The sequence below is a fragment of the Cygnus atratus genome, chromosome 1 (assembly GCF_013377495.2).
Source record: "Cygnus atratus isolate AKBS03 ecotype Queensland, Australia chromosome 1, CAtr_DNAZoo_HiC_assembly, whole genome shotgun sequence".
NCBI classification, from domain to species: Eukaryota; Metazoa; Chordata; class Aves; order Anseriformes; family Anatidae; genus Cygnus; species Cygnus atratus.
The window spans coordinates 165,465,610-165,490,839 of NC_066362.1; the positions used below are offsets into that span (position 1 = coordinate 165,465,610).

At 41.9% G+C, this 25,230-nt stretch overlaps 1 protein-coding gene across 13 annotated transcripts in view; it reads left to right on the forward strand.

Annotated features, from left to right (window-relative positions):
- KLF12 (KLF transcription factor 12) overlaps positions 1-17,728 on the forward strand; it is a 249,681-nt gene extending 231,953 nt beyond the window's left edge. For all 13 annotated transcript variants that reach the window (XM_050712193.1, XM_035561281.2, XM_035561280.2 and 10 more), the window contains one exon: positions 8,497-17,728. In XM_050712193.1, the coding sequence (XP_050568150.1) occupies positions 8,497-8,678 (182 nt within the window). In that variant the 3' untranslated portion in view covers positions 8,679-17,728. The remainder of the gene's footprint in view (positions 1-8,496) is intronic.
- Positions 17,729-25,230: the final 7,502 nt, after the last annotated feature.

Below are 25,230 nucleotides of genomic sequence, written 5' to 3' on the forward strand. Positions count from 1 at the left end.
TTGCAGCCCACTCAGTCCCAGACGGGGAACGGATAGCAACATGCTACGAAATGCCCATTTCTGGTAATACCACGTCTCTCATGAAGTGCGCCTGGAGTTGCTCGTGTCTGTGCTGTTCTTTTCAGGGCAACCTGTCAATCAGAAACAAACTCTTTGAGAATAGAGCGTGCTCAAAAGTACAAGTAAGTTTCACAAAAGCCTTTGCTTTAATGTTTTATTGAGTTTTTTTTCTGCTTACTTTTTTTCCTAGACGGAAAAAGGAAAGCAGAGCCTGAAAGCGTTTTCCATCTTCATTTTTTGCAAACAAGTAGGCAGAGAACTGGGGAAATTTTATAAAACTTCTCCTTTCCCATGAAAAGAAAAAGATAAGATGACTCCAGTGTAGGATGGGTGGTTATTTTCTGCACTTCAGTATTTTCTCCACGTAGGATATAAAATTTTCTGGTATCTCGGTCACATTAATTCTAATTTTCCCAGTCTCTTTTCCCTCATCATGTGTATTTTGTCAGTTAATATTTTTCTTTGATATTGTATATATTTACTCTACATTTTATGGTGATAAAAAAATTGTTATATCTCAATTTAGAAAGCTTTATACTGTTCACAACTCATTTGCTTAACTAGTGAGGTCTTTAAGGCAGGTGTTTTTCACTGCTCTGTTTCTGTAAACAGCCTGGCACACCAGGGTCCTGCCCTCTGAATGAGACAAAGCTCAACCCTTGGAGCCTTTTTGTTGTTTTTGGTTTGTTTGTTTATTTCTCTGGGGAGTTGCTTCTTGTTTTGTTTTGTTTTGTTTTTACAGTTAGTGGAAGGTTTAATTTTTATACTGAGAGACATCAGTATTGCTCTAGCTGAACATGCTGGAGCAAGTCCAGGAGCATCCAGGAGGAGTGACAGGAGCAGAATCGGAGACACAGTTATTGAAGATGGAAATGGAAGTGTCACTTAATTGGCATCTGCCTTGCAGTTAGGGACCACAGAGAAGACAAGGTGTTTTCTCTGAGGAGGTCAGACCAAAACTCAGGCCAGCAGCACCCCAGCCAAAGAGAGTTAGTGTACAAGTCTGCTACCACCATGTGTGCAGCTGGCTGCTGTTGGAAGTGCATCACCTTTCCCAAATTCCTTTGTGAGTGCAGGTTGCCATAAAAGGAGAAATCTCATCCTTACCCAAAGAACTGGAATTTTGATAGTCCCTTATTGCTGTGACTGGAGGGCAGGAGGAAATTTCCATGCTCTCTCCTACTACAAATACATACAGAGAGATGTATGTAAGCATATACATATACTTTAATTCATAAGTATGTACATATATATATAAAAGGACCACATCAGGCAGGAAAAAATGATCAGAAAGGGTAATAAATGCTATTTGTCCCCTACTTTTGGGATTTCATCTAGTTCCTGGAATCAGGTGCACAGGAAGAGGCCTTTCACATTTCCAAAAGTTGTATTTTTACAGTTGTTAGGGGAATTACATTTATCATTTTATTTCAGCAATGTCTTTGATAATCCCTGTCCAAGTCCCTTTGGAGGACAAAGTCTCTGTGCGGAAGCCTAAAAAGCAAAAATGTGGAAGAGAAGTATTAACTCTTTGTTTGTCTTCAGTGTGTGCAGTGACAGAACAGGACTGATACTGGTGTTGTGGGTTTGCCTTCTGAAGTTATGGAGAGTAGAGTTCTTGTGAGTCTGGAAATAAAGGGGTTTTATGCTGGGATTTGTATTTTGTGTTTGTATGCTGGGATTTTGTATTAAAGTAGCAATAAACTGAGGCTGAACCTAAAGGGGAGTATGGGAAGAGAGACAAAGGAGAAATAAATAGATAAGGGTCCTTAACTAATACTGATCTTGCAGGGGGAGGGAAGAGAAGGGCCAGGATGGCAAACGGTTCCTAAACTCAGCAGTGTGGTGAAATGAAGGATACTCGTGTTGTGATGTGGGAGAACAACTTGGGTCTGAATTACCAGACGTGGAGCTTGCAAATAATCACTTTAAGAACTCACAAAAATCTGATGAAGTTCTGTCTGGTGTTTGAGAGTGCAGGTTGTCACTATGATTTTGATTTGAAGAAATTGTTTTGTTCAGTTGTCACCTGAAGAAACCATGTCCCTTTGCTCTGCCTAAGACTGAGAACGAGGAGTAAAAAACCTGAATTTCAAGACATGTTGCAGTAAGCACAGCATGTTCCCATTCTGCTCGTAGAAATTATTTTCCCAGACCTGCTCAACTGATACGAAACTTTAATCTCTTCCCAGAACAATCTTTGATTTGCATATTTTAACAATACTGAAGCAAAACTCAGATTTATTATATTCACAAAAGAGATATAGTGAACCAGTAACTTGGAAACAGAGGTTCAAAATCACCTTTTGAAAGACATCAACATAATTGAATTACATTTTTGAATCAAAATAATTGCAAATGTTTCAAACATTTAAAGGGATGAAACTGCGATCTAGTGGTCTCCCTACAGAAAGTAAGGTGTTCCTAATATGTGAGTCATAACGCTGCCGTTCATTTTCTGCAGTTTTGGGAAGGCTGCTTATGCTCAGTGCATTTGTTTTCCTACCTGCAGAATAGACACAAAGATACTTGTTACACGGTGCTATTATGAAGGCAGACTTTTATAAGGTATTAATATATTTTTTTTGTGAAGTGCTGCACAAGGCACTTTAAAGTTGGAAAGTACTCTATAAGTGCTCAGATGTTTTTCATTAAAAAATTATACTAATAAAAATATCACACAAAACATAATAGTTGTCATTTTTCCCTTTCCCTGTGTCTAAAAGCTAAGCTGCCCTCTTCCTCTGGGAGTGCCTGAGGATGTTCTTTATAAGATGGTGTTTTTGCTGTAAAAAGATTCTTTTCTGCCTGAAATTGCTTATTTTTAGTAGAAATGCAAAACGTAATAAGCCATTATTTGTGGTTTTCCATTTATGATTTTCCCCCTCACAGCACTATCAGTATGGGTGCAGCGTGACTGTGCTGTGTGTTTTAGAGTGGTTCTGGTGTTTACGTGGGAGCTGAAACCAGCCGACATAAATACTACACATTATGTTTTGCATAGCATCCTGTAGCAGAAACCAAACCAGGAACAGCTCTGAGATGTCCTGACCCTGCAGACCTGTTGATTTCCGACTAGAATATGTAACACCATCAAACATAGGCAGAGGCATGTTTGCTGGAGTATTTGTTTTCTTTCGATTTGTTACGGGCTAAGTCCTTAGGACCTCACTCTGTTTTTATCTGGGGAATACTCACTCATCCATGTGTAATGGCAGTAGAAACTGAATAAGGAATGTATAAAGATGTGGCCATAGATAGCAGGGCTGAGCAGGTGCCACTTCTTAAACCATGTAAGTTTGACTTAAGTCCTTTGTAGTTTGTGAATGGAGTGAGGGACAGCATCTCCCCTATGCTCCCACCTGCCCAGTTTGGAATCGCAGCACAAAACAATAAACCAAGTTTCATCTCCAAGTGCTTCTCGAACTTTTTCTTTCCAAAACTGGAATTTTACCATGTGGCTTTTTCACAGGATAGTGAAAGCTTAAATGCAGAAAAGTCTGACTAGATGGCTAAGCCTGTAAACCCGAACATTCTCTTGTGTATATTTTGCAATAAAAAAGTTAGCAGTGTTTCAAAATGATGAATACCACTGCAGAAGGGGCTATGGAGAAGGGATGTAGTAACTCAGAGTCATGGTGAGAGTTATGTACAGAAGTGGATGGATGGGACATAACTGGGAAAGGGCACTCACTTGTAATAACAGAAGGGAGTTTGTCAGAGATAGAAGTGGGTTTACAACTAGATCACTGGGATGATTTCTGTCCTGGTAGCAGACAGTTACCTCATCGTTACTCAATGGCGTAGTTGCCAAAAGCCTGCTAAACTGATGAATAAAAGAAACTTTAATAATACACAAATGAAAGGGACTGCAAGTGCCCAGGGAGTACCACAGAGTATCTGCAAACGCAGCCAATAAAGTTTCTTGGCTAGGGAATGTAAGCCCAGTTCAGTTACATGGGGCATTTACCCTGCTGGCAGACCACCCCATAACTCTTTAGATCGGGCTTTGGTTGCAGCTTCACTTGAAGCACTGAACATCAAATACTGTGATACCAGCCAGTTGATGGGCAGAGAAAAATTGCTGAGGAGCGTACCACATCAGAAATTGTGGTGTAGAGCAGACCATGCTCCCTTCGTCTCTTGCATCTCATGGTCTCTTGCTGGTACCAACATACGACATTTTTTCTTTAAAGTATGCGAATATCACTGGGTTGTAAAGTAGAAGTTTGAAGGAGATTTATTTCCGTGGGTGAATGATCTTCCGGATATGGGAAGACAGCTGTTGGGCTGTGGGGAAGGTGGAAAATTTTTGAAGGATTGACTAAATAATGGTTGTTATTCGGCATTATTAATTCATTATTTGCTTGAGTTTAGGGAGATTTAATGAATAACTGTTGTAACTATGTTCTTAAGTGCTTAAGTGAGAGGAGTCATGGTAGTGTAGGAAAATTAATATGGTAAAAGTAATTAAACTAATTCAGATTGTGGCATCTGGATTAGAAAAGGCAATGTTTTGGAGGGCTCTTAGAAGCAGATGTTTTGTTAATAGAAGATTAAAAAATGACTAGTTCCATTTGGGGCATTGAGTCATGCCTTTAAAACTTTCTAATTAACTTCCCCAAACAATAGAAAATACTCATTTTCTACAGGGAACTGCCTAAAAGAGCCTTCTCATGCTCCTGGGTCCCACTTGATTTGTGTAAATGACTGTCATGGTATACTGTTTACTGTCTATGTATTGCAGAGCTGCAGAATACCATCAGAATACAGTTTCACTGTGTTTCACGATCCTTTTGTCAAGTTTTGGGACAAAGCAATAGGGCTTGCAAAGACAGCTGGGAAACTAGAGGGTCAGCTTTCATGAATATGTTCACAGCTTCAGGCTGTTATTTTTAAAAAGGTACCTTCTGTAAGTCTAAAACCTTACAGATTCGGAAAATTAAGCTAGCTAATGATCTTTTTTCTTTTTCCAGTTTTCTGTTCCTCCCTGTGTTAATTACTGCAAGTTCTTAGTCTCTTTCTGCAGCTCTCCTTCCTACCATTTTCCAAAGCCTGTCTGCTGTTTTGTCTTCCTCCTCCATTCCCGTGTTTCCACTACCCTGGGCAGAGCTCGCACTGCCTGCCTTTGCTCTGTAGAGCTGAATGGGCATTTGAAAGCCTTGGTGTGTGGCAGTAACTCTGAGGCCCATGCTCTGGCATCTGCTGAGCCACTGAGGGAGCTGCAGAATAAGAGGTACTTTGAACCCAAGAGTGTCTTAGGCACTTAAGCTCAAGTGCTTGCACAAAGGTAGAAGTGTCTGAGTTGAGTATTTGACTTTGACTACACTGCAATCCAGACCTGAAATGGTGATATATATGTAATATGCATTGCTCCTCTGTTCTGGAGGGCTGTAGTCCACCCAGGGGCCTGGGAGTGCACTCAGCACTGACCAGAGCCACCAAAGTCCCACAGATGAGTAAGCACTGGGGATAGTTTCCTCCAGTTAACTAACTGGATTTGTCCACTGCCTTTATCACCATTTTCTGGGCTGCCCTGTGAGGTCCCATTTCTCTGTTGATTGTGCTGGGAATTTCAGCTGTGAGTGTTCGAGTTCATCAGCCAAAGCTGGAGTGGGAAATCTGGCACCAGATTCCCATCCTCTGACAGTTCTGCTCCTGTTGGTCTTTTCTTATCTTTTGAACTCTTGCACCTTCCGTTCTTTATGGCAGTTCTTCAGGAATCAGCGGTTAGCCTTCATTTTGGGAGTGTTACCAGGCAGAGGCTTCACAGTTAATATAGTATTGCCTATTAATAAGAACCTTTTGTTCTGGTACCTGGCCATCCACAGATAATGTGAGTGTTTAATAGAAAATAATATTATTCTTTACCTAAAAATAAGGTTTGTGTAAAATGTTATTGATTAATCTTTAAGGAAAATCATATCTTTCATGGTCTCTTTTACAATGCCTTTTTCAAGATGTATATTACTGAATGTCTTTAGAGTAATGCTGCTTTGTCTTGCTTTTTTTCTCTCTTATGCTATAAACACATATTTAATTGGAAATAATGAAAGGTCTTCTTAGGTTGAGCTGGTAAGAGATATTTTCCTTCAGTGGTGTAAATAGCGTGAGAGGAATGTGGTTAGTCCTGTCTCTTTCACATAGCTGTGTAGGGGCTGGGTGAGCAGGGCTCATTGAGGAGAAGGGCTGGAAGCAACACCTGGGAACTTCAGCTGAGTGGCCTACGCTCACCTCTTTCCGCCAGCTGGCTCTCGTTTCTTACCCAAAGTGATACTGTTTTAAAGGAAGAACAAACTATTTCTGGTATTTCTCTTTCATCTTCCATCCCTTCCCGCATGGGGTTCTCCATTGGTCTTCTACCACGGGAAAGAAGATCCGGGGCTTTCTGTGCCGAAGTGGCCATTTCAGGGGAAGGATCTTGGGGTAAGGAGAGACACAGGTTCACAGATCCTTTTGAGTAAGGACCCAAAGCATGGGAAATACGTCCCTGCTTTGTTCTGGAGGTCTCTGTGGTCAAAGAAACCAACAGGGGCAGCGCCAGGCGTTGAAAGAAGAGTGCCTAAAAGTATGCTGAAGCTGGAAGCGGCAAGCGCTCCACTTGCAGACCATCCATGCAGTGTAATGGGACCACTGGGGTAGACCTGTCATGTCAGATGGCAGGGCTTACATCTATACAGTGCTCCACACTAGCTGTTTGCAGCAAGGGCACGTGTGCAAGGCAGTTCAGTGACAAATCCGAGCCCATTTTGCAGAGCTTTGTCCTTGGCAAGCGCACATGCCCTGCCATTTGCTGCACCGCCATGGCTGCCCGGGCACAGCGGGTCCTGCTCAGCTGGGGGCTGTAAAATCAGCAGGGCAACCTGGCTGCCAGTGCAGAGCTCCGGCTGTGGGCTTGGCAAGTCCAGCCTGTCAGCCCGGAGCCCGGATCACTCTCTCCTCACCGCAACTGTTTCCCACCCCCGTCCAACATCAAAACTGCAGCGCAGCCCAGATGGTGCACAGGAGGGACTGCCCCAGTGAGCTCAAATACTGCCGACAGCCCCACCGCATGCCTGTACAGCATCTGACTTCCTTACAGAGACACCCGCGGCCATTTCAGCTGGACTTCTCAGGGCTGTTTGAACTTGGCGATGACTTTCTTTTGAAACTCTGAGCACTCGGCAAAACATTTACTGACTTTCGAAGAGATGCTGGGAGGGAGGTGCTGCCTGCGACAAAGCGAGTGTTGCGTCACTGGCTCATGTAATTGGAAAGGTATCTCGCGAGCTGCTCGTGATTCATAAATGATAACAAATAACTGAGGAACGACTGTGTCCGATGAAGGAAACAGTAGTTGCAGAGATGCTCTTGAGTTGTCCTGGTTGTGGTTAGCTGGTTCAGGAAGGGAAGGTTAAAAAATCACTTTTGACACACCAGAGGAACGCGCACGCAGACCTCACACAGTTTCCCTTCCTCAGTTTTGAAGCATGCTCAACTGTAGGATCAAGGTAACTCCCAAGAGCATTTAACATGTAGACGTTAAAGAGTGGTGATAGAAATCCCAAACAAGTACAGCCTTCAAAGGTGGCAAAAATGAAATTTTATAGCAATTTCTTTTATGAAAACACAAAGTCTGGATCAGCCATATTAATCTTCTCCTGTGACACTCTATGACACAGAACCTGGGGCATGCATTATGTTTAACTTCAGACAAAAAGCAGTGGGGTGGGATTTTCCAAAACTGCTCTTAGCCCAAGTCTGATATCATTGAAGTAAATCAGTTTTTATCAATAGCTGTGTGCAAGTCCCGTGGCTAAGTACTTTTAAAAATCATAGACCATTCCTGGTAACATCTTACAGGCAAAATTAATTTCACTGAACGTAAGTGCAATAAATAAAGAGGTCACTTTGCAGATTGAATTTTTATGTTTCCTTGGGAAATCGTACTTCATTTTTACCAGCTTGCTAAGAAATGTCCTGCAGTGTTGTTTATACGAATAATTAGAAACCTTCATAAACTTCCTATAAATAATTGGAAGTCCTTGGCACCCTTTGATAAATTGCTGAAAAATAGGGCAGGCTGGCCGTTTTGGGAGAAAGTACAGCTTGTTGGGATGAGGCTAGCAAACTTGTACAGTAATCATGGGAATAATTACACAGCCCTTTGTCCTTACGTTAATCCCTGCATCACCCCTGCAAGGTAGGATCTATACTGTTGCCTTAATCCTGTTGATTTTCTTAGTCATGTGAATGCCACAGGAATGATAAATCTCGAGGCCCTTTCCTTATATTCAGCAGATTCGGTTCATAGTAATTGTGTAATTTGGCCTAAAGAAACCCCTAGGCAGTGGGTGTTCATGGGAAGCGTACAGAGGGGGTTGTGGGGATTAAGAGCAAGGAGGCAAAAGTCACCACCTGTTTCCCCCCCCCACCCCTTTCTTTTGTCTCTGCCAGGAGAAAAACCCTACAAATGTACCTGGGAAGGCTGCACCTGGAAGTTTGCTCGCTCCGACGAACTGACGAGGCATTACCGCAAGCACACGGGAGTGAAGCCATTCAAGTGTGCAGACTGTGACCGCAGCTTTTCCCGCTCAGATCACTTGGCGCTCCACCGCCGCAGGCACATGCTGGTTTGAGAAACGCTACCTGTTCCAGCCGAGCTTAAGAGCTGGGTCTCTTAACTGCCCGGAGTGAATTCAGCAGGGCTGAATCCCCTTCTACAGTGTTAACAGGCAGGGCTGTCCCTGCTGTCTGTAACAAAAAAAAAAAATAACAAAAAAAAAAGCAGGAAAAGAAGTGCCACTCTTCTCCTCGCCATCTGAAGTTAACCCCATCTGCCCCTCAGCATGGTTACACCCCAAAAGTGTCATCACAATCACCTGGGAAATAGCAGCCGAAATGCTACAGGAATGGGCATTATTTTACATGCTGCGTCCTTTGAAAAAAATGTTTATAGCTTGTATGTTTTCTCAGCTGTCGGACATTTTATTCCTGAAAAATCACTGCTGATTGGAGGATCAGATGCCACAAATCGATGATGATGATGAGAGCAAGACCGATAGACCTTTATTATCCCATCTTTTCCTCTTGTTTTGAATACCACCTGGCCAGTGTCAGCCTCATGCCCGAGCTGTGCTACAGACGAGCTGCGTGGGAGTAGGCGAGAAGATCCTGCTGGAGAGGTCCCACCTTCGGAGCCGAAGGGTTGCTGGAGCAGACTTTTGCAATAACAATGGTGGCATTTTAATGTTGTACCACAAGTTGTCATTATGCCATTGAGGACACCAGCCATTTAACCTTTTTCTTTTATCCTTTTTTTTTCCTTTCTTTTTCTTTTGTTGTTGTTGTTGAAGTCTGTAAAATAAAAAAGGGGCAGCAGTATTTCTGCTGAAAGTACAATATTAAGTATCTGTATTTTACCATGGACTTATTTAGAACCATTTCCTGATTTGTATAGAAAAAGCCGATCTGAAAACTACTACCCCGTTCTCAAAGTGCAGTTTTCTTTCATGCAGGTATCCTCTTCCCCGTGACCAGTGTTTGAATGCAAAGAAGTAGTCAGATCTTATGCTCGCTGGTACCAAGGTTAGGGGTGTAGGCATCTGTGGAATGGAATTGAATGTACCCACAAAATAGAAGAAAGGGCTGCGTCTCTTGCAGAGAAAAAGCAATAATGAGTAAAATGGTTCTCAAAACAATAATTCACTCCACACCAACAGAAGGCAGGGATGCAGAATAGCATGTAAGACCATTTAAGTCAATCTTTCTGATGGTTTCACTGACCTGCTAGGTACCGCAATTAAGTACATTCATTTCCTTCAACGTAAAACTTATTTGTGTCTGGAAAGCAAGACAGATAAAGGAAAGATCTGAGCGTTGAGGAGTCAGTGGATGAACTGTAAGTAGGAAGGAGAAATGGTTCTGGAATGGTGCTCTGCAAGACATTATGTTTCTCCCTGGGAATTAGGGAATAACAAGATTTTGCCAGCTGTCTGTTATGATACAAATGGCCTTTTATATGGGTAGCAGTGGCTGCCTCTGCTGGGATTTTCAATCCAAGACTTTTCAGATTAAATAAAAGGAAATTCTTGATCATTCCCATACAGCCCTATAATTGTGAATCAATTTATATTAATTACATTATGGAGGAAAGAGAGAAACTCTTAGTCATCAGTTGTTCGTGAAAACAGAATAGTGTTTTTCTGTTTTCCTTCCTCACAAGGATCTGCCTATTCAGCTAAATGCGACAAAGAAGAGGCTTGGCAAGATTTTTTAAGTGTTGAGACTTTTATAGCTTAGAGATAAAAGATGTATACATAAAGGTCTTTTGCAGTGCATTTAATTATGAATATTTGGTTCCAGGAATTGCACAGATTAAACTTGTGATGCCACTTGTTCATTTTTAAATGTTTGATCAGTCTGAATTCATTTCTGATTCCTGAAGTAATGGTTGTAATGTTGGTGGGGGTTTGGAAATCAAGATAATCTTTAAGAAAAAGCAGCACAGAGTATCCACACAAATACTGAAAGCAATTGCAGTTAATTGAGGATTAATAAGACTGGGATAATACTTTCTAACAGCGTTTAGAGGCTCTAGAGTATGATTGTCTTTAAATACAGTGTAAACGTTCCCCGATAATGGATAATTTATCAGCTCCCTTAAAGAACTTCAGTACTGTTAAAATTCAGTTTCCCCTCTTCTGACTGGTCAACATAGAAACCCAGGACAAATTATCAGCAGCCATAGCAGGAAAAATGCCTCTCCCATTTCCCACTGACCATGCTGGTAATCATCTTCCACAAAATTTGGCAGTGTATAGTAGCCAGCTCAGAGTTAGTATTCAAGCAGCAACACCGAGTGTCGATGCAGTTTAAAAAAGGCTGAAACGAACAGGGGCTTTTTGATAGCCCATAACGCATCGTGGAGCAACAGAACTGGGTTTTTACCAACAGCGTTACTTACTTAAAAAACGGATTGTCAGTGTTGTGCCTGAGGAGGTTCATGGACTGCATTCAAGGTCTACTTTTATGTGCTTCAGTGTCATTGCCTTTAAATGAATCACTCGTTCTCAATGTTTTGGGAAAGAATTCAGGTCAGGTACAAGTCAATTTATATAATTATTTTCTTGCCTGAGAACATTTTAACTACCAATAACTTGAATAGCAGCAGAATCTGTGATTTTCCCCCCATAGAAAATGAAATTTATTGGACAAGAAACTATTAAGGCTGTTCTGTTAGCATTCAAGAGAAGCAGTGAGAGGCATCATCTCTGATGTTGTTCACAAGGGCTGAATGTAACTGGGAGGGACCAATGTCTTCTTCACGCTTCCTCTGTAGTCAATGGTGAGAAAAGAGCAATTGAGAGGCCCTAAATTTCAGTGTGCAGCTTTGAACTGCCTTGTGCTGACTGCACAGAGAAACCCAAGGAGGTTTGTTTCCCAAGGCAGAAGTTGCTCTTTGTGAACCCCTTGTCTTTCAGCCGGTTCCCTGTTACTTTATACATGTGAAACACAACAACAGAAAGAGGGTCTGGTTTTATTCAAGGAACCCCAAAGTGACAAGGGGGCAAAGCAGAGCTCATGTCGAGGGTCACAGGCTCAGGGCATGCCGATGGGAACAGAATGAAGCTAAAAGATAGAGCAGTGCACCCTAAATTTCCTTAATTAACAGGCAAAAATGGATACTTGGCCTTCCTAGCAGACGTGTACGAGCTTTTTATGCTGCCCTACAACCCTACCTCTAGACACCTTGGCCAACCAGCAGCAGTCTACCACTGGGTTTCGAGTAGCCAGTGTGATCCTTGGCAAGTGTCTCTTTTGTACCAGAGCCCTCAGGCTTTGGCCCGAGGTATTTTTTGAGGATATTCTCAGTTTTGGTTTTCACCTTCAGAAGTATTTTAAGAGAAATTACTTCATGGGAGGAGGGTGTTCGGACGTGGAGCTGACGTCTCCCAGCTTCTCAGGGTGTTCTTCCACCAGTGGCTGTGGTCCAGGCCCACCAAGTTTTGGTGCTTGTGCAGAGGTTGAGGGTGGTTACTCCATGGCATTTTCCTCAAAAATCCTGGTGTCCCACTGCCGCGCTGCGACATTGCATAACTGTGGTGAAGGCTTACATCATGCGTGGCATGCAGAAATACCAGATCTCCTCTTGGCAGCACACAGTAGGTCCATCTGAATTGAGCAGTTGGGAAATACAAATATATACGGTGTCCCTGTTCTTTCAGAAAGAGATTTATGCTTTTCGGTGTGAGTAAAGGACAGGTAATACCCACTGTGGCCATTACAGCTCAGCCCACATGGGAAACTGCCACGAAGTGTCAGATTTCAGGTATTTTCAAAAGGATCCAGTGGATTTGTCAGGAAATCTCAGTAGCCAGCATTATATGAAAACGTAACAAGCAAGCAGCTTTGATACAGAACTTTTTAAATTTTAAATTGTCATTATTTTTTGAGCACCTGTTTTATTCAGCACTGTAAAATTGGCTCATTGCAACAGCAATTTATACTGGGGATGAAGATGCAGTATTCCTTATTCTCTATCATGCTTACACAATTAATGAAATAGGTTTAGACTGACTTGTATATATGATTATTTGCTGGAGTAATGTCTAACAAAATTAACAGTGTTAAAAATGACATCAGTGATGTTGATGTTTGGGGTAAACTCACAGTGCAGAGCATGGACAAATAGCTGGACATCCTTTCTCCCCTTTAATAATGGGAATAGCAGTGATCATAAGTCTCGTTTTCCATTAGCCACATTGAAAATGTATTCTAGTTGCCATTTATAAATTTATCTTCTGATAATAAATGCTGTTTAATGGAAAAAATCTCTTTCTCCTTTATTGAAGGTGGGTGCCTCAAACCAGAGTAAGTCTCACCATTAATACCTTGCTTATTTTTTTAGTTTGAACTTTGGTTTGGAAAGGTCAGTGTGAGAAACTGCATCTTCCAGAGCAGACGTGCCCAAAGATGGTTCAGGAAGTCTGCCCTCCTCCTACATGCTCACCCGTACGCCCATGCGTGTAAGTGCCGGCACTTCCACATGCCTCCTCCCATGTGCGGATACATAAACAAGAAAGTTTATAAAAACAAAGCAAGATGAAGAATTGGAAATAAATACTGTAAAAGGAAATACTACCTTCTTAAGAAACCAGCTTGTATTACTGTATTATGCCTTTGCCTGTGATTTATAACTGAAGAAGCACACAAAGAAATTTAAAGATGATTGTTATATTTTCACAGTTTCATGGTAGCATTACGGTTGCTGTGTAATATGCTTATTAAAATCATGCCTGTTGGTCATTTAAAAATGCTTCAGTTCTGATCAATTGCAGCAGTAAATCAGTTTTTAGTAAAAAAAAAAATTAAAAAAAAAATAATAACGATAAGGATACTGCATCTTTAGAAATTGAAATACATTGAAAGTATTTTACTATACTTGTAACAGTTTAATTATTCTGTAATATATGTGATACTGGAAAAGTATTTTCAAACTCACAATTTTTCATGGGGTGTAAATAGGTTAAATGAAGTACATTTAAAAAAAAACAAAAACAAACTTTGGTTTTCATCAAAAAATGGTTAAATAATGCCCTGCAAAGCTTAAACAGAAAATGTTAAGTAGATTATTCCATTTTGGGGAGTGTGTTTTCTCTGCAAGACAGAATGGACGCTTCTTTGCTGTTTTGCAGATGGCATGCGATATAGTGAAGTCATATTGTGTCCTTCAATGTCAAATAAGTCAACACTCAGAATGTCTTTGACTGAATAAAGGAAAAAAAAAAAGCGCTTAAAATGAAAATCATATGAAAAGGGTTGGGTTTTTTTGTGTTTTTTTTTTTTTCTTTCTGGCAATTTACAGTGAATGGCAGATACAGTAACAGCAAACTCTCGTTTGATTTTATTTGTTCTTGTATTTCCCTGACAACAATGCATCTCGAATAAAGGTTGCAGAGCTGAAATAAGCAGCTGCTCTTTGCCAATTCCAGGGGAGTTCAATCTTCTAGGTGCAGCAGCATGTCAACAAAACCAATGGTAGCGGGACAGCTGTGACATTTAAAATGCACATACACTTCAGCAAGGTAGCCTAAAATCTATTTTAAAAGATGAAACAGAAACTGAAAGTGCCTGTTATTAGAACTGATGGGATGTTCCTATACTTTTACACAGCAATAACTTATGGGATTCTGTCAACAATAAGATGAAAATAAAATTGTACTCTGAGAACAATAATGCAGCACAGAAGCAAACACAAAGTGCCATTTGTATTTTCACGTGTTGAGATATTTTGTTAGAAGTTTTAGTTATTTTCTCAAATAACGTCTGTCATATACTTGTAAGATGAGAATGGGTCTTAGTTTACAAATTACTCATATCCATATGGATTCTAAGTAGGTGTAAATGGAGTTGATTGTGTTTTATGGCATTTCTTCCTAATTTATGTCTGATATGCCCATATATCCAGGGTATTCTGTAGTAAAATATTCCAAAACCCAGCAATAAGCCCAATGGAGCTTTTTTAGGGTACACACTAGAACAGGGATTCTCCTGAAAAATCCTCTGCATTGGACTCTGGAGCTGAGTTCATCTCATGTCTCCTTTCTCTTCTTTGTGTAACACTGGTATTTAATACCATCTTTGAACTGGTTGACTCCAAGAGAGGACAAAATATATCACTTTATATATTATTATTATTTTAGGAACAAAGGAATGAAAAAAGTGGGGACTATTAGTCTAGAAACTAGCTGAATAACAAACAAGAAGATGATATAACTGGAGTGGAGAAGGTTTAGTTTTTAATATTAAGTGGCCTAAGCGATTGCATCAGTAGACTGATCTCACTAGAAAATGGCCAGATCTGTCTCTTCCTGTCCTTGTTTCTCGTTTATTATTTTTATTAATCTAGTAGGTTTCTGTAAAAAAAAATAATAAATTACTGATGCTAATGGAGTCTTAAAATAGTGGTGTAATGCCATCCCTCATGCTTCTCCTGTTCCTAAAAACGAATTTATTGGAGATCAAAATGTAACTGGTTGTCCTAATGCCTTTGCCAAGAACAATTGCTTTCTGTTCTCTAGATTTGTACCCACCATTTATCTGTGCAGAATTTTGTACTCGGGCAGTTCTACATTTTGCCCAGATTTTGCTACCCTCAGTGGGTTTCTGTTTGAGTGGGAGAATGGGTTTTTGTTTTTATTCACCAAGGCAGGATTGCATGTGCACAAAGGTGCTCACGTATCGAAGACAGCGGAGGTACAAAATAAAAGCATGTGGCCGTGCGTGTAAAAACTAGACACTGGCATGCCAGTTAATCATGTGAGAAGACCACCAGTTTAGTAACAACTTATTTTTAAATCTGTTAGACATCAGTGGAAATAATCCCATCAGAACATGCATATACTTATTCTGTCATCCTGAACTTAATCTCCAAATATTAAGCACATAAAAGAGCTCAATTCACACTGGGGATTTGAGGAGAGCACCAGGGAGTGTGTCATCAGAAGGACAAAGGAAATGTGAGTTTCTTATACCTGAGCTGTTTGTTGGAGAGGAGGGCTTGGTCCTTTGTTCTGAAGCTGCAGTGCTCTGAGGAGACACCCCTAGAAATGCACGGTGGTGGGAGTTTGGCTGACTCCAACACTAGTTGTGTGAGTTCTTGCGTAGGAAAGGGCATCTGGTCTTCACCATCATGAGATGAGCCAGGCTTTTGGGGTTTCCTTCTGAAAAAATTAATACAGAGGGGTTTTGTTGTTGTTGTTCGGGGGTTGATTTTGTTTGGTTGTTTTGTTTTGTTGATTTGCCAGCATACCTCTATAGCAGCTTGTGCTTACTGACTTTAAATTATGAAATAAACTGAGTTGTCTTTGGAGTGATTTGTAGATTATTCAGTAAACAATCATTCAGTCCTCCAGACAAGCAAAACTGTGAATGCGAATTTTAGCTATTATGAAAATAAGAACAGCAAAAAGTTATTTGGGGTCCTCTCGTCCATATGTGTGACCTGCAATGTTTCCCCCGGCTCATTCTCAGAAATGTCAGTGAGCCAAGGTGCTGTCAGTTAGAAAACACGCGTGGTGGTCCATTGACTTGTTAAGCCTTGCTTCATGCTGCTAGCTCTGCATTTGGAAAACAAGAGTTCGGTGTCTTGTAGGAGACACACTCAAATAGGTAAAAGCTTCGATGAACTGCCATAAGCATGAACCATGAAGCACAGATATGGGTTCAGATGCTGCTTTTCTCCCTGTTCTTGCCTTTCTACATGTGAAGAGTTTCTTTGGAAATATAGTTTGAGCCACAATCTTCACAAACAAACCAAATTATTTCAAAATTCAGAATTTATGTTCTCATTTCTGGTTTCAAACTAGTTTTCAATGCTATATTTGCATCTTGTTTTTCATTAAACAAGAAAAAAAAAGAAAAAAGAAAACCACCATAGTATATTTTTCCCTATTGTCCTATACGTTGCTTCCTTGGTGATGTAATTTCTCCACTGAACACCTACACAGTATGCTCTCTTGACCTGCTCTGTCCCCAAGAAGTTATATATCCCATGTGCACTTACAGCAGAATATACACGGAGATAGTAATGAATTACTTAAGTTTCATGCACCACCAGCCTTAAAACCTTCAACCCACACACACAGACACACACATTCATACACTTCAAGTGAACGAGAGATTTAGACACTGCTATCAACATGTGGGGTCAAAAATACCATTAATTTGGAAAGTTTCTTTCAGCTGCGTTTAGGAAGAAACAACAGAATAATGAAAAATACCATTCTTGGCCAAGTCACTTATGGATGAAGCAAATTCCCCTATGGCATTAGTTGAATGAAATCCTAAGGATGGGGCTGCCTTTGGCGTCCAACTGTTCCTTCTAATCAGGTCGTTATAGCTGTATGTACCAATGAGTGTTCATTTGATCCTCCTGTGTAAAAATACAAAAACATCCCGTAGTTTATAAAGTGACTAATTTGGGACCGAAGCTTCACAACAATGGAATTAGTATGCATGGCACCTCATTCTTTTTCCTACCTACCTATCTTTTTTGATAAGATGCAAAAGGGAGGGTCGTTATCAGTAACCCCATAGAGATAATAGTGTCGATAGAAGCCCTGTACTTCAAAGGAATAAAAATACCAGTGCTAGCAAGCAAGCAGTAGTTTCTCATCTTTTCTTTTGCCTTTTCAAAAGATTTTCCATGCAAAAATTACTTTTCTTCAACAATAATAAAAGTAATCATCTGAAGATCTAATTTCCCGATAGTTTCCTCTGCATTTATATGCTATGTAGTGTTTAGGCAACACCTATGTTATAAGTTTATTAATGTTATGTAAGTGTTGTTCTTGTATTTATGTATAGTGTATGTATTGTAAATATACTCAGAGCTTTTTTTCCTCTTACTGTAAAATGGTGATTTTTTTTGCCCTATGATAATGTAAAGGGAATCCCCTAATGAAATTCTGTCAGAGGATGATTATTCCAGTCTATTCTCAAAGATTTAAATGAACAAGTGTTATCGTTTTTAATGGTGTCTCAGACATATTTTGTTGGTGCATTGCTTTTCTGTATTCAACTTTCCTATGAATTGAGCTGTGAATTGAAATAGAGTTTAAACCTTTAAATGTATGCATTTGTATAATTATCTGAATGGAGGCATGAAGGTTAAATAAAGCATTTTGTATGGAACAAACCCCCTAATTATTACTGTGGATGACTCAAACCTTCTGGAATACCCAGTTATTAACTTTTTAAATTAAACCTTTGTTAAAAAAAATCTTTTCTATAAACATATAGTGATTTTTTTTTAATGGAATGTTTTCTTAAGAAATGGATTTTACTTGCTTTACTGATTTTTTAAAAGCCATCATATAGAGTACACATTCTTTCTTCTTTCTCAGTGTTTGCGCATCTGTGGCAAAGCTGGAACAAATAAAATAGCACTCAGCAGTATAAACAAAAATGTCCTGGGATGATATAAAAATATTTTGCATTAGTATATAATCTGAGTTCACTAAGTATTTTAAAATGGAATTGTGTGTCTGTCTCTGCCTTCTTTCGCTCTTAATTCCCTGCTTGTAGGGATGCAATTAATTTACAGCATCCTTAAGATGCCCGTGCAGCTGAGAGAGGATTTGTTCCTTGTATGCATGCCAAGTGAAGAAATGGCTGGGGAAGGAAGGCTTTGGTGAACTGGAAAAATCAGTTTTGTACTTTGTTGAAGTTGGGTGCTATTTGTGATTGCTCCTAGGGACGTTTTGAGACTCATGGACTTCTCTTCCGTGTCTGTGGAACAGTTCCCTGCATGTTTGAGGCAGTATTCAGGACAACTGTGGAGACCAAGGCAGAGGCTTTGAGCTGCACTTTGCCCTTAATGGTGAAATTTCTCCTTAAAAGTGATTTTTCCATTTCCCTTGCAGTTCCATTCACTTGCTTTTAGCCAATATGATCATTTATCTAATAAAAACCACGATGTTACGTGGTTACAGGCAGAGAAACAAGTAAACAAAGTCATTTGATTCGGAGACCTCTGAGCATTATCAAGAGATGCGTCTAAACCAAAGCCCTGCTAGAACAGATCTTGAATCTCTCAAAGCACTGATTAATTTAAACATCAGATAGTCCTACTAGTCCTTCCAAGGTACTTTTGCTCTCCACACAATAAGTTGTTTGTTCTTCCTCAGTGTCCTGCCTGTGTTTTGTACTGTTTTTTCTCCCAGCAGTGCCATAAGTGTAAAGCACATCACTGCCTGTTTAGTCTGACTTCTCCAGTGAACACCCACACCGTCCACTGCCCTGACCCATGGCCTGTTCCTGAAAAGTTATTTCTTCCACTTGCACAAACAACGGCTCAATTGTCATCTAATCCACACACGGCTCCACCAACCCCCACCTCTTTTTGTTGTTGTTTGGAGTGGAAAGGCAGCGTGTGCTGGTCTGTACGCGGCGCGCAGCACATTCAGCTCTCTGTGACTGCGATGAGGAGTGGCTGCTGGTAGCCACCTTCAACCCTGCATGCTGGGTCGCTGGGTCAGATAAGCACAGACCTCTCTGCTTGCGGAAACGATCACATCAGCAGTGTCCTTGAACCCTGGGAGCCTGCCTGCCTCTCGAAGGAGGCAGACTTTCACCGGTGTATTTACGATGCCATGCCTCCTCGCCAGCCTGCAATAGGGAAGCACACTGATATGGGAGGTTTGGCTGAAAAACCTGTTTGCTGTTCTCCAGCCTGCTGCACTGAGACCCAGTGGCATGAGGTTTTGGTTGCAAGATGAAAGGGTGACGCGTGTGTGGGACACGGCTCCTGGACATAAACTATCTCTGCAGTGCAATGCCTGTGGTGCACGCTGTGGAAGCATGTCCCTTATCAGCCGTCCCATCCTTGCAAATTAGACAGCTGCAGCCTTTTTACAGTAGAAGAAATAAAGGCAATCAAGCTGGAGTGTCTCAATGGTTGAGTAGACAGACTCACAAAATCACAGGATCACAGCATGGCTGAGGCTGGCTGGGACCTCTGGAGCCCACCTGGTCCAACCCCTGCTCAAGCAGGGACACCCAGAGCAGGGTGCCCAGCACCATTTACAGGTGGCTTTTGAAGATCTCCAAGGAAGAGACTGCACAGCCTCTCTGGGCAGCCTGTGCCAGAGCTTTGTCACCTGCACAGCACAGAAGTGCTCCTGGTGTTCAGAATAACACCAGCTGCTTCAGGTCTCTACCCACTTGCTTTAGCCATTAGGCAGAACTGTCTCCCTCATTAAGGTTTTAGCCCAATGCCTAACTGGCCACTATTTTTTTTTTTTTTTTACTCATCGGTATTTTCCCTGAGAGGCCCTGAATAGCAGCAGTAGCCACTACCCTTCCTGTTGAAGCATACTAACGAAGGCATTTACTGCCTCACATATTTGTCTTAGCAAAAATATATAGCCCATAATAACTAGGGCTGCCACTTATGGAGGAATGAATAACCAGATTTAGCCAGTAAGCTCAAATATGTCAATATATTTTATCCTTCATGTTTTTGTTTATATCTTTGCACAACCTCTCTCACAGATGTACTGTGCCCTTTCCTGGTTATCTTATTCACTGGGGATATTGATCTATAAAATCTCCTTGTAAAATATCTCAAATGAATTCTTTTTTCCTGGGGTGATTTCTCCATGCATGTATTTTTGGTCCCGTACAGAATATTAACAGACAGAAACTAACAATAAAGTCCAGAAATGACTGCAAAAGCAAACACTGAAACCAAGACACTCGCAAAGCTCTATAAATCTCTGCTGAGCTCAGGTTGCTGTTTAATCTTTATATACAGGTACGTCTCAAGGTTATCTGCTCCTGTGGGGTTCACTGGAGGCTTTTGTGGTTTGTCATCCACTCAGCTTCTTATCAGTCGGAGGTATTTCCCCTTGTAACATTTATTATGGACTCCCCTCCGTGTTTCTTATGCATGCAATGTCGTGAAGGGATCCTGGTATGCAGTCTGCAAGGAGTTACTAAATTTCCCTCTCTGTGTTCAGCCGGATCACAAATGTGACTCGCTCAGTGCAAGGTAGGCAGCACCGCTAGTGGGGGGACTGCCACTGCTCCCTGCTCTGAATGCGGAGTGAAAGCAAGGCAACCTGCAGCTCTGCTTTTCTGTCTCCTTCCAGCAGGCTCTGGCTGGAAAAGAAGTGTAGTTAAATACATCCACACTGTAATATAGAGAGAAAAGGAACTAATGTGGATAGCAAAAGTAAAATAGCCATTATAGCAGCTTAGCTAACACACCGGTAGGTCACTCCCTTGGGTCTGATTTTCAGGTAGCAAGAGCTTAACCTCCTCCACCAGCACTGGCGTGACCATCCTGCCGTGCCATTTCATTTTCACAGGGGCAAATCCAGCCCTTGCTGGTGCAACCATGCATTGCTATGTCCGAGGAACCAGCAGACGTGGGAGAAGAGAGCTCCAAAGTTGCTTCATTGTCCTGACAATGAAGGAGCCTGCCTGTGTGTGGCCCAGGCAGGAACAGCAGCGGGTTTCCTGGGAAGCAGCTTCCTCTTCTGCCTCCAAAGCCTGGTGGAAACATGTCAGAGCCACCGAAAGACAGGGCTGGCTGCTGTGGGTAGCTGGATGCAACTGCTCTGCAGCTTTATCCAGCACACAAAGCTTCCGCAGTTCCTGGTTTATTCTTAAGGACAGGCTATGCCTACACTGACGTCAGAGGTCTGGCTGGTAGCACACAGAGTCATGCAAGTACAAATACATACATTTGTACACACACGCACACGCATATGCACGCATGGATGTACTGAGTAGCTCCTTCCAAAGGTAGTTTGGGTACCTCTACAAACTCACACCTCTGAGCACAAGGAGCATTGCTGGAAGTACCTTAGGAGCTAGGTGTCCACATCTATGCAAAAACTGCACAGGAGCTTTGAAGATCTTAAAGATATTAGATCCACAAGGCCAAGAGTAGGCAGTGAATGCCCGGTCTCTTTTTATGCCTGTCCCCACACTTAAGCTGGTGCTTCAGGAGGTGCCCTGACGCCCCGGGTACTCTCCAGACCTGGTCTGTTCCCCTTTTCTCTGCAGGCATCACGAACCCATCCGAATCCCGGACAGCACAGTCAATCTGGTAGGGGACATCCTGGCTGTCCAAAAAAGGTCCCCAGGTGACCTGCACAGCCACCAGACTGCCACCACGACATGCAGGCATGAGCAGAGGCAGAGGCAAAGCCCTAGGGGACAACAGGGACACCAAGCAGGGGGTTCGCTCTGGCTATACATGGTGGCAAATCTCACACTCGGGCTGTTGGATGGGTTCACACACAGGTAAGTGATGCGAACGGGGAGCTGGGAGGCTGCCCTCACACGGGGGCGGCTCGGGCTCCTCTCCTCTGCTGCATGTGGAGGTTTGGGGCCTGGCTTCCCTTGGAGGGAGCCGTGCAGCCACGGGGAGCTGAAGGAGCTTCGTGCACCATGGTAACAAAACCTGCAATTAGCCAAAAAGAAACCCGTCTCTGTAAATGCAAATTGTTAACATGGCTCTTTGAGTCTAATGGTAAAGCCTGCGATCTCTTTATGAGGCATGCTACAAAAAGAAGAAGAAAAAAAAATAGAAAAGGCTGGTACTGCATTTCTGCGAGGCTTTTTGGTTGTGTTTATTTTTTTACGGGCGATCATTTCTACCAGCTGGGGCTTTTCAGTTTAACTGAGAGTAAACTCTGAGCTTCCTAGGACTCTACAGACGAACCAGGAAGGGAACACTGCAAAGACTTTTAGAGCAAATAAAACAAAGGAGGAAAAGCAATTCACTGTGACAAGGCGGAGGGAGGAGAACGCGGGGACGGGTCCGTTCTCCTTCCTTGGAGTCGCTTTGTTTCCCGTTTTGTTTGACATTTGTAATCAAAGCCTCAGCACCTTTGCTTTAGTTATAATAACTTTGCTTTAGTGATTACATGAGCCTCTGCAGATGTACACACAACACAAGTTTTTAGCCTCTGGCACTGACCACTCCCCAGACAAGATGCTTGTTCCTGTACCACAGTACGTGTGATTCTGCAAGTTTCATTTATCACAAAGCAGCAGTACAGACACAAGAAAAGTACAGCGGGAGCCAGGGGCTCAAGATGAGGTTTGGCACACAGTACATCAACACTAGAAAAGGCTTATTCCTTGAGCTTTCATCACTAACAACATCTGGGAAGATGAATGTAACTCAGTCATGGTTACTGAAAATTAAAATAAATGAATAACCTGCCAAATGTGGGACAGGAGTGCTACATTCATGGATTTTTTTTATTATTTTTTTTTTTGTGGGAAAATTAATGTGGCCCTTTGGGACTGTCAGCTTTAGTTTGATTCACATTGATGGCCTTGTACCTATAAACTTTAAGAAGGCTCTAGGGCTCAAAATATTTTCCTTGACTGTCCTAGCAGGGAGGTTATTAGGAGGAAGTTGAGAGAGCACTGCCAGCACTCCTGAGCTTTGTGACCAGAAGTTAGTTCACTGTTCATTATTTGTAGGTGTGTGGTGATCCCTAATAGATAGCCACTTATCAAAGACAGAGTGGAGGGTGGCACCTTGGGGTAGGAGTCAGCAAGGGCATAATAATTATAAGAAACTTTTTTTTTTTTCCTTTCAGCAGGATAGGTGGGTTCTGGGTTGGCGGTCAAGGCTCCCCAGAACCCAGCATCACCCTTTTCCTAGAAGGAGGACCCATCAGGGAAACCTGGAGCAGAGGTAGGGAGGGAGCTAACCCTCATGCCTGATTCCTGTGATCAGGTGTACCACGGCATCATACAGTCACAGAACCACAAAATGGCTGAGGTTGGCAGGGACCTCTGGAGCCCGTCTTGTCCAACTCCCCTGCTCAAGCAGGGACACCCAAAGCAGGGTGCCCAGCACCATGTCCAGATGGCTTTTGAAGATCTCCAAGGAAGTGCCTCTACAACCTCTCTGGGCAGTGCTCAGTCACCTGCAGAGCAAAGGAGCGTTTCCTGACATCTGGGAGTCCCTGTTACTCATGACTGAAGGCTTATCCTTGCCACAAATCTACTCCAGAATTTGATTTTATTTATGTATTTTTCCCCAGAGGAAATTTACCTAAAGTGCTAGATTTAGAGCTGTTTGGCTCACTTCATGCCAAAGCCAAAGACCATCAAACGTTATTGCCCTGGCATAATGTATGACACGTGCCTTAGGAGTACACTTACCACACTGACTGCAGTGGCATCTGCATGAGGCACTGCAACCTTAATTAAAGTTCAGAAAGGACCTGGATGGGAAGTGTTTAACAACTGTTGTGTAATATAGTTAGTTATGATGATAATGATATGCTAGCTGTTGCTTTTACATGTGGAGGAGCACAGGATGCAGAACTCAGGGTTTCTCGGCATCCTTTTGCAAACGGCTGCATTACTCACAACCACAAAAAGCACAACCGGATAATGCAAGTCACCGGTTCCTGCTGGGGGAAGCAAGGCTCACACTGCACTTGTTAGCCCAAGCTGACCAGTTTTCTGGCCTTTGTGCAGGCCTGGTACGAAAGAGATTCGGCGGGGTCTATTTGGGGTTGTCATCTTTGACTCTGGCACAGGGTGAGACAGGGGAATGAGCAGCAGAGGGTGGTGTGGCTGGAGGCAGAAGACAGGTAATGGCAGCATGACAAGGTGGCAAGGCACCGGTAGCATGAACCAAGAACTAAGGCAGGAGGGGTCAAGAAGTCAGGAAAAGGGCTGAAGGGACATAGGGCAATATCAATAACCAGGGAGCTGAGATCAGCGTGAAGTATGATTATACAGTAATCCTATGGGTCAGGGTTAAGGGAAAGAGGATGGTGGCAGTGCTATGACTTGGAAATAATTAGGTTGTGAACCACTGAATCAGACGGTGCTAAACATGGCCATTTATACTTCATTACACCTTTGTCTCTATGTACCACATAAAGGTTTATAGGAATGTCTTTACAAGCTTTGTAACAATTACTGATGCTGGTGTATTTCTCATCATTTAAAATACAGTTCTCTTGCCCCAAGAGTCAAACTAAAAAAAAATACGGAAAAAAACATATTTCAAAACTGGTACAATTTTATCTGAAGCGTCAGTTGTATCAGATTTTCTCCAGCTTCATAACAGAAAGAACAACCATTTTGCATCCAATATGAAAATCTAGGTCTTCCCATTCTTTTGTGGTATAAAAACAGTATTCCTAATCTTAGCAGGCAAGACTGTGAGCCATGGGCCTGAAGGTTCAAGTAAACACCCTGTGAACTAAATAATGGCAGTGACTTTTTTTTTTTTTTCTGTTTATGACAGATTTCTCAAGAAAATGGATGTTTGGCTAACTCTTGAAAAGTATGTATGAAACAAAGTTTTTTGAATTAAATTTTAATATATATATATTTTTTTAAATTGTGTGCAAGTCAACTTTTAACTCAACCCATACATTTTAGACATTTCTAGTCGACTTTAAGGAAGTCCATTCTACACCTGTCTCGAGATACTGAGTGTTTCTTATATTCACTGCTGACAGAAATGGTGGAAGTTGCCCAGTGTGTATTCACCAAAAATCTGTGAGGATTCATAGGGTCCAAAGAATCGATAGAGACCCATTAGGGATCTGAAAACCTTTATGGGCTTATTAAGTATATATTGAAATCTCTCGGATGAATAAGCAGAGCTCAGTCAATCAACACATTTTT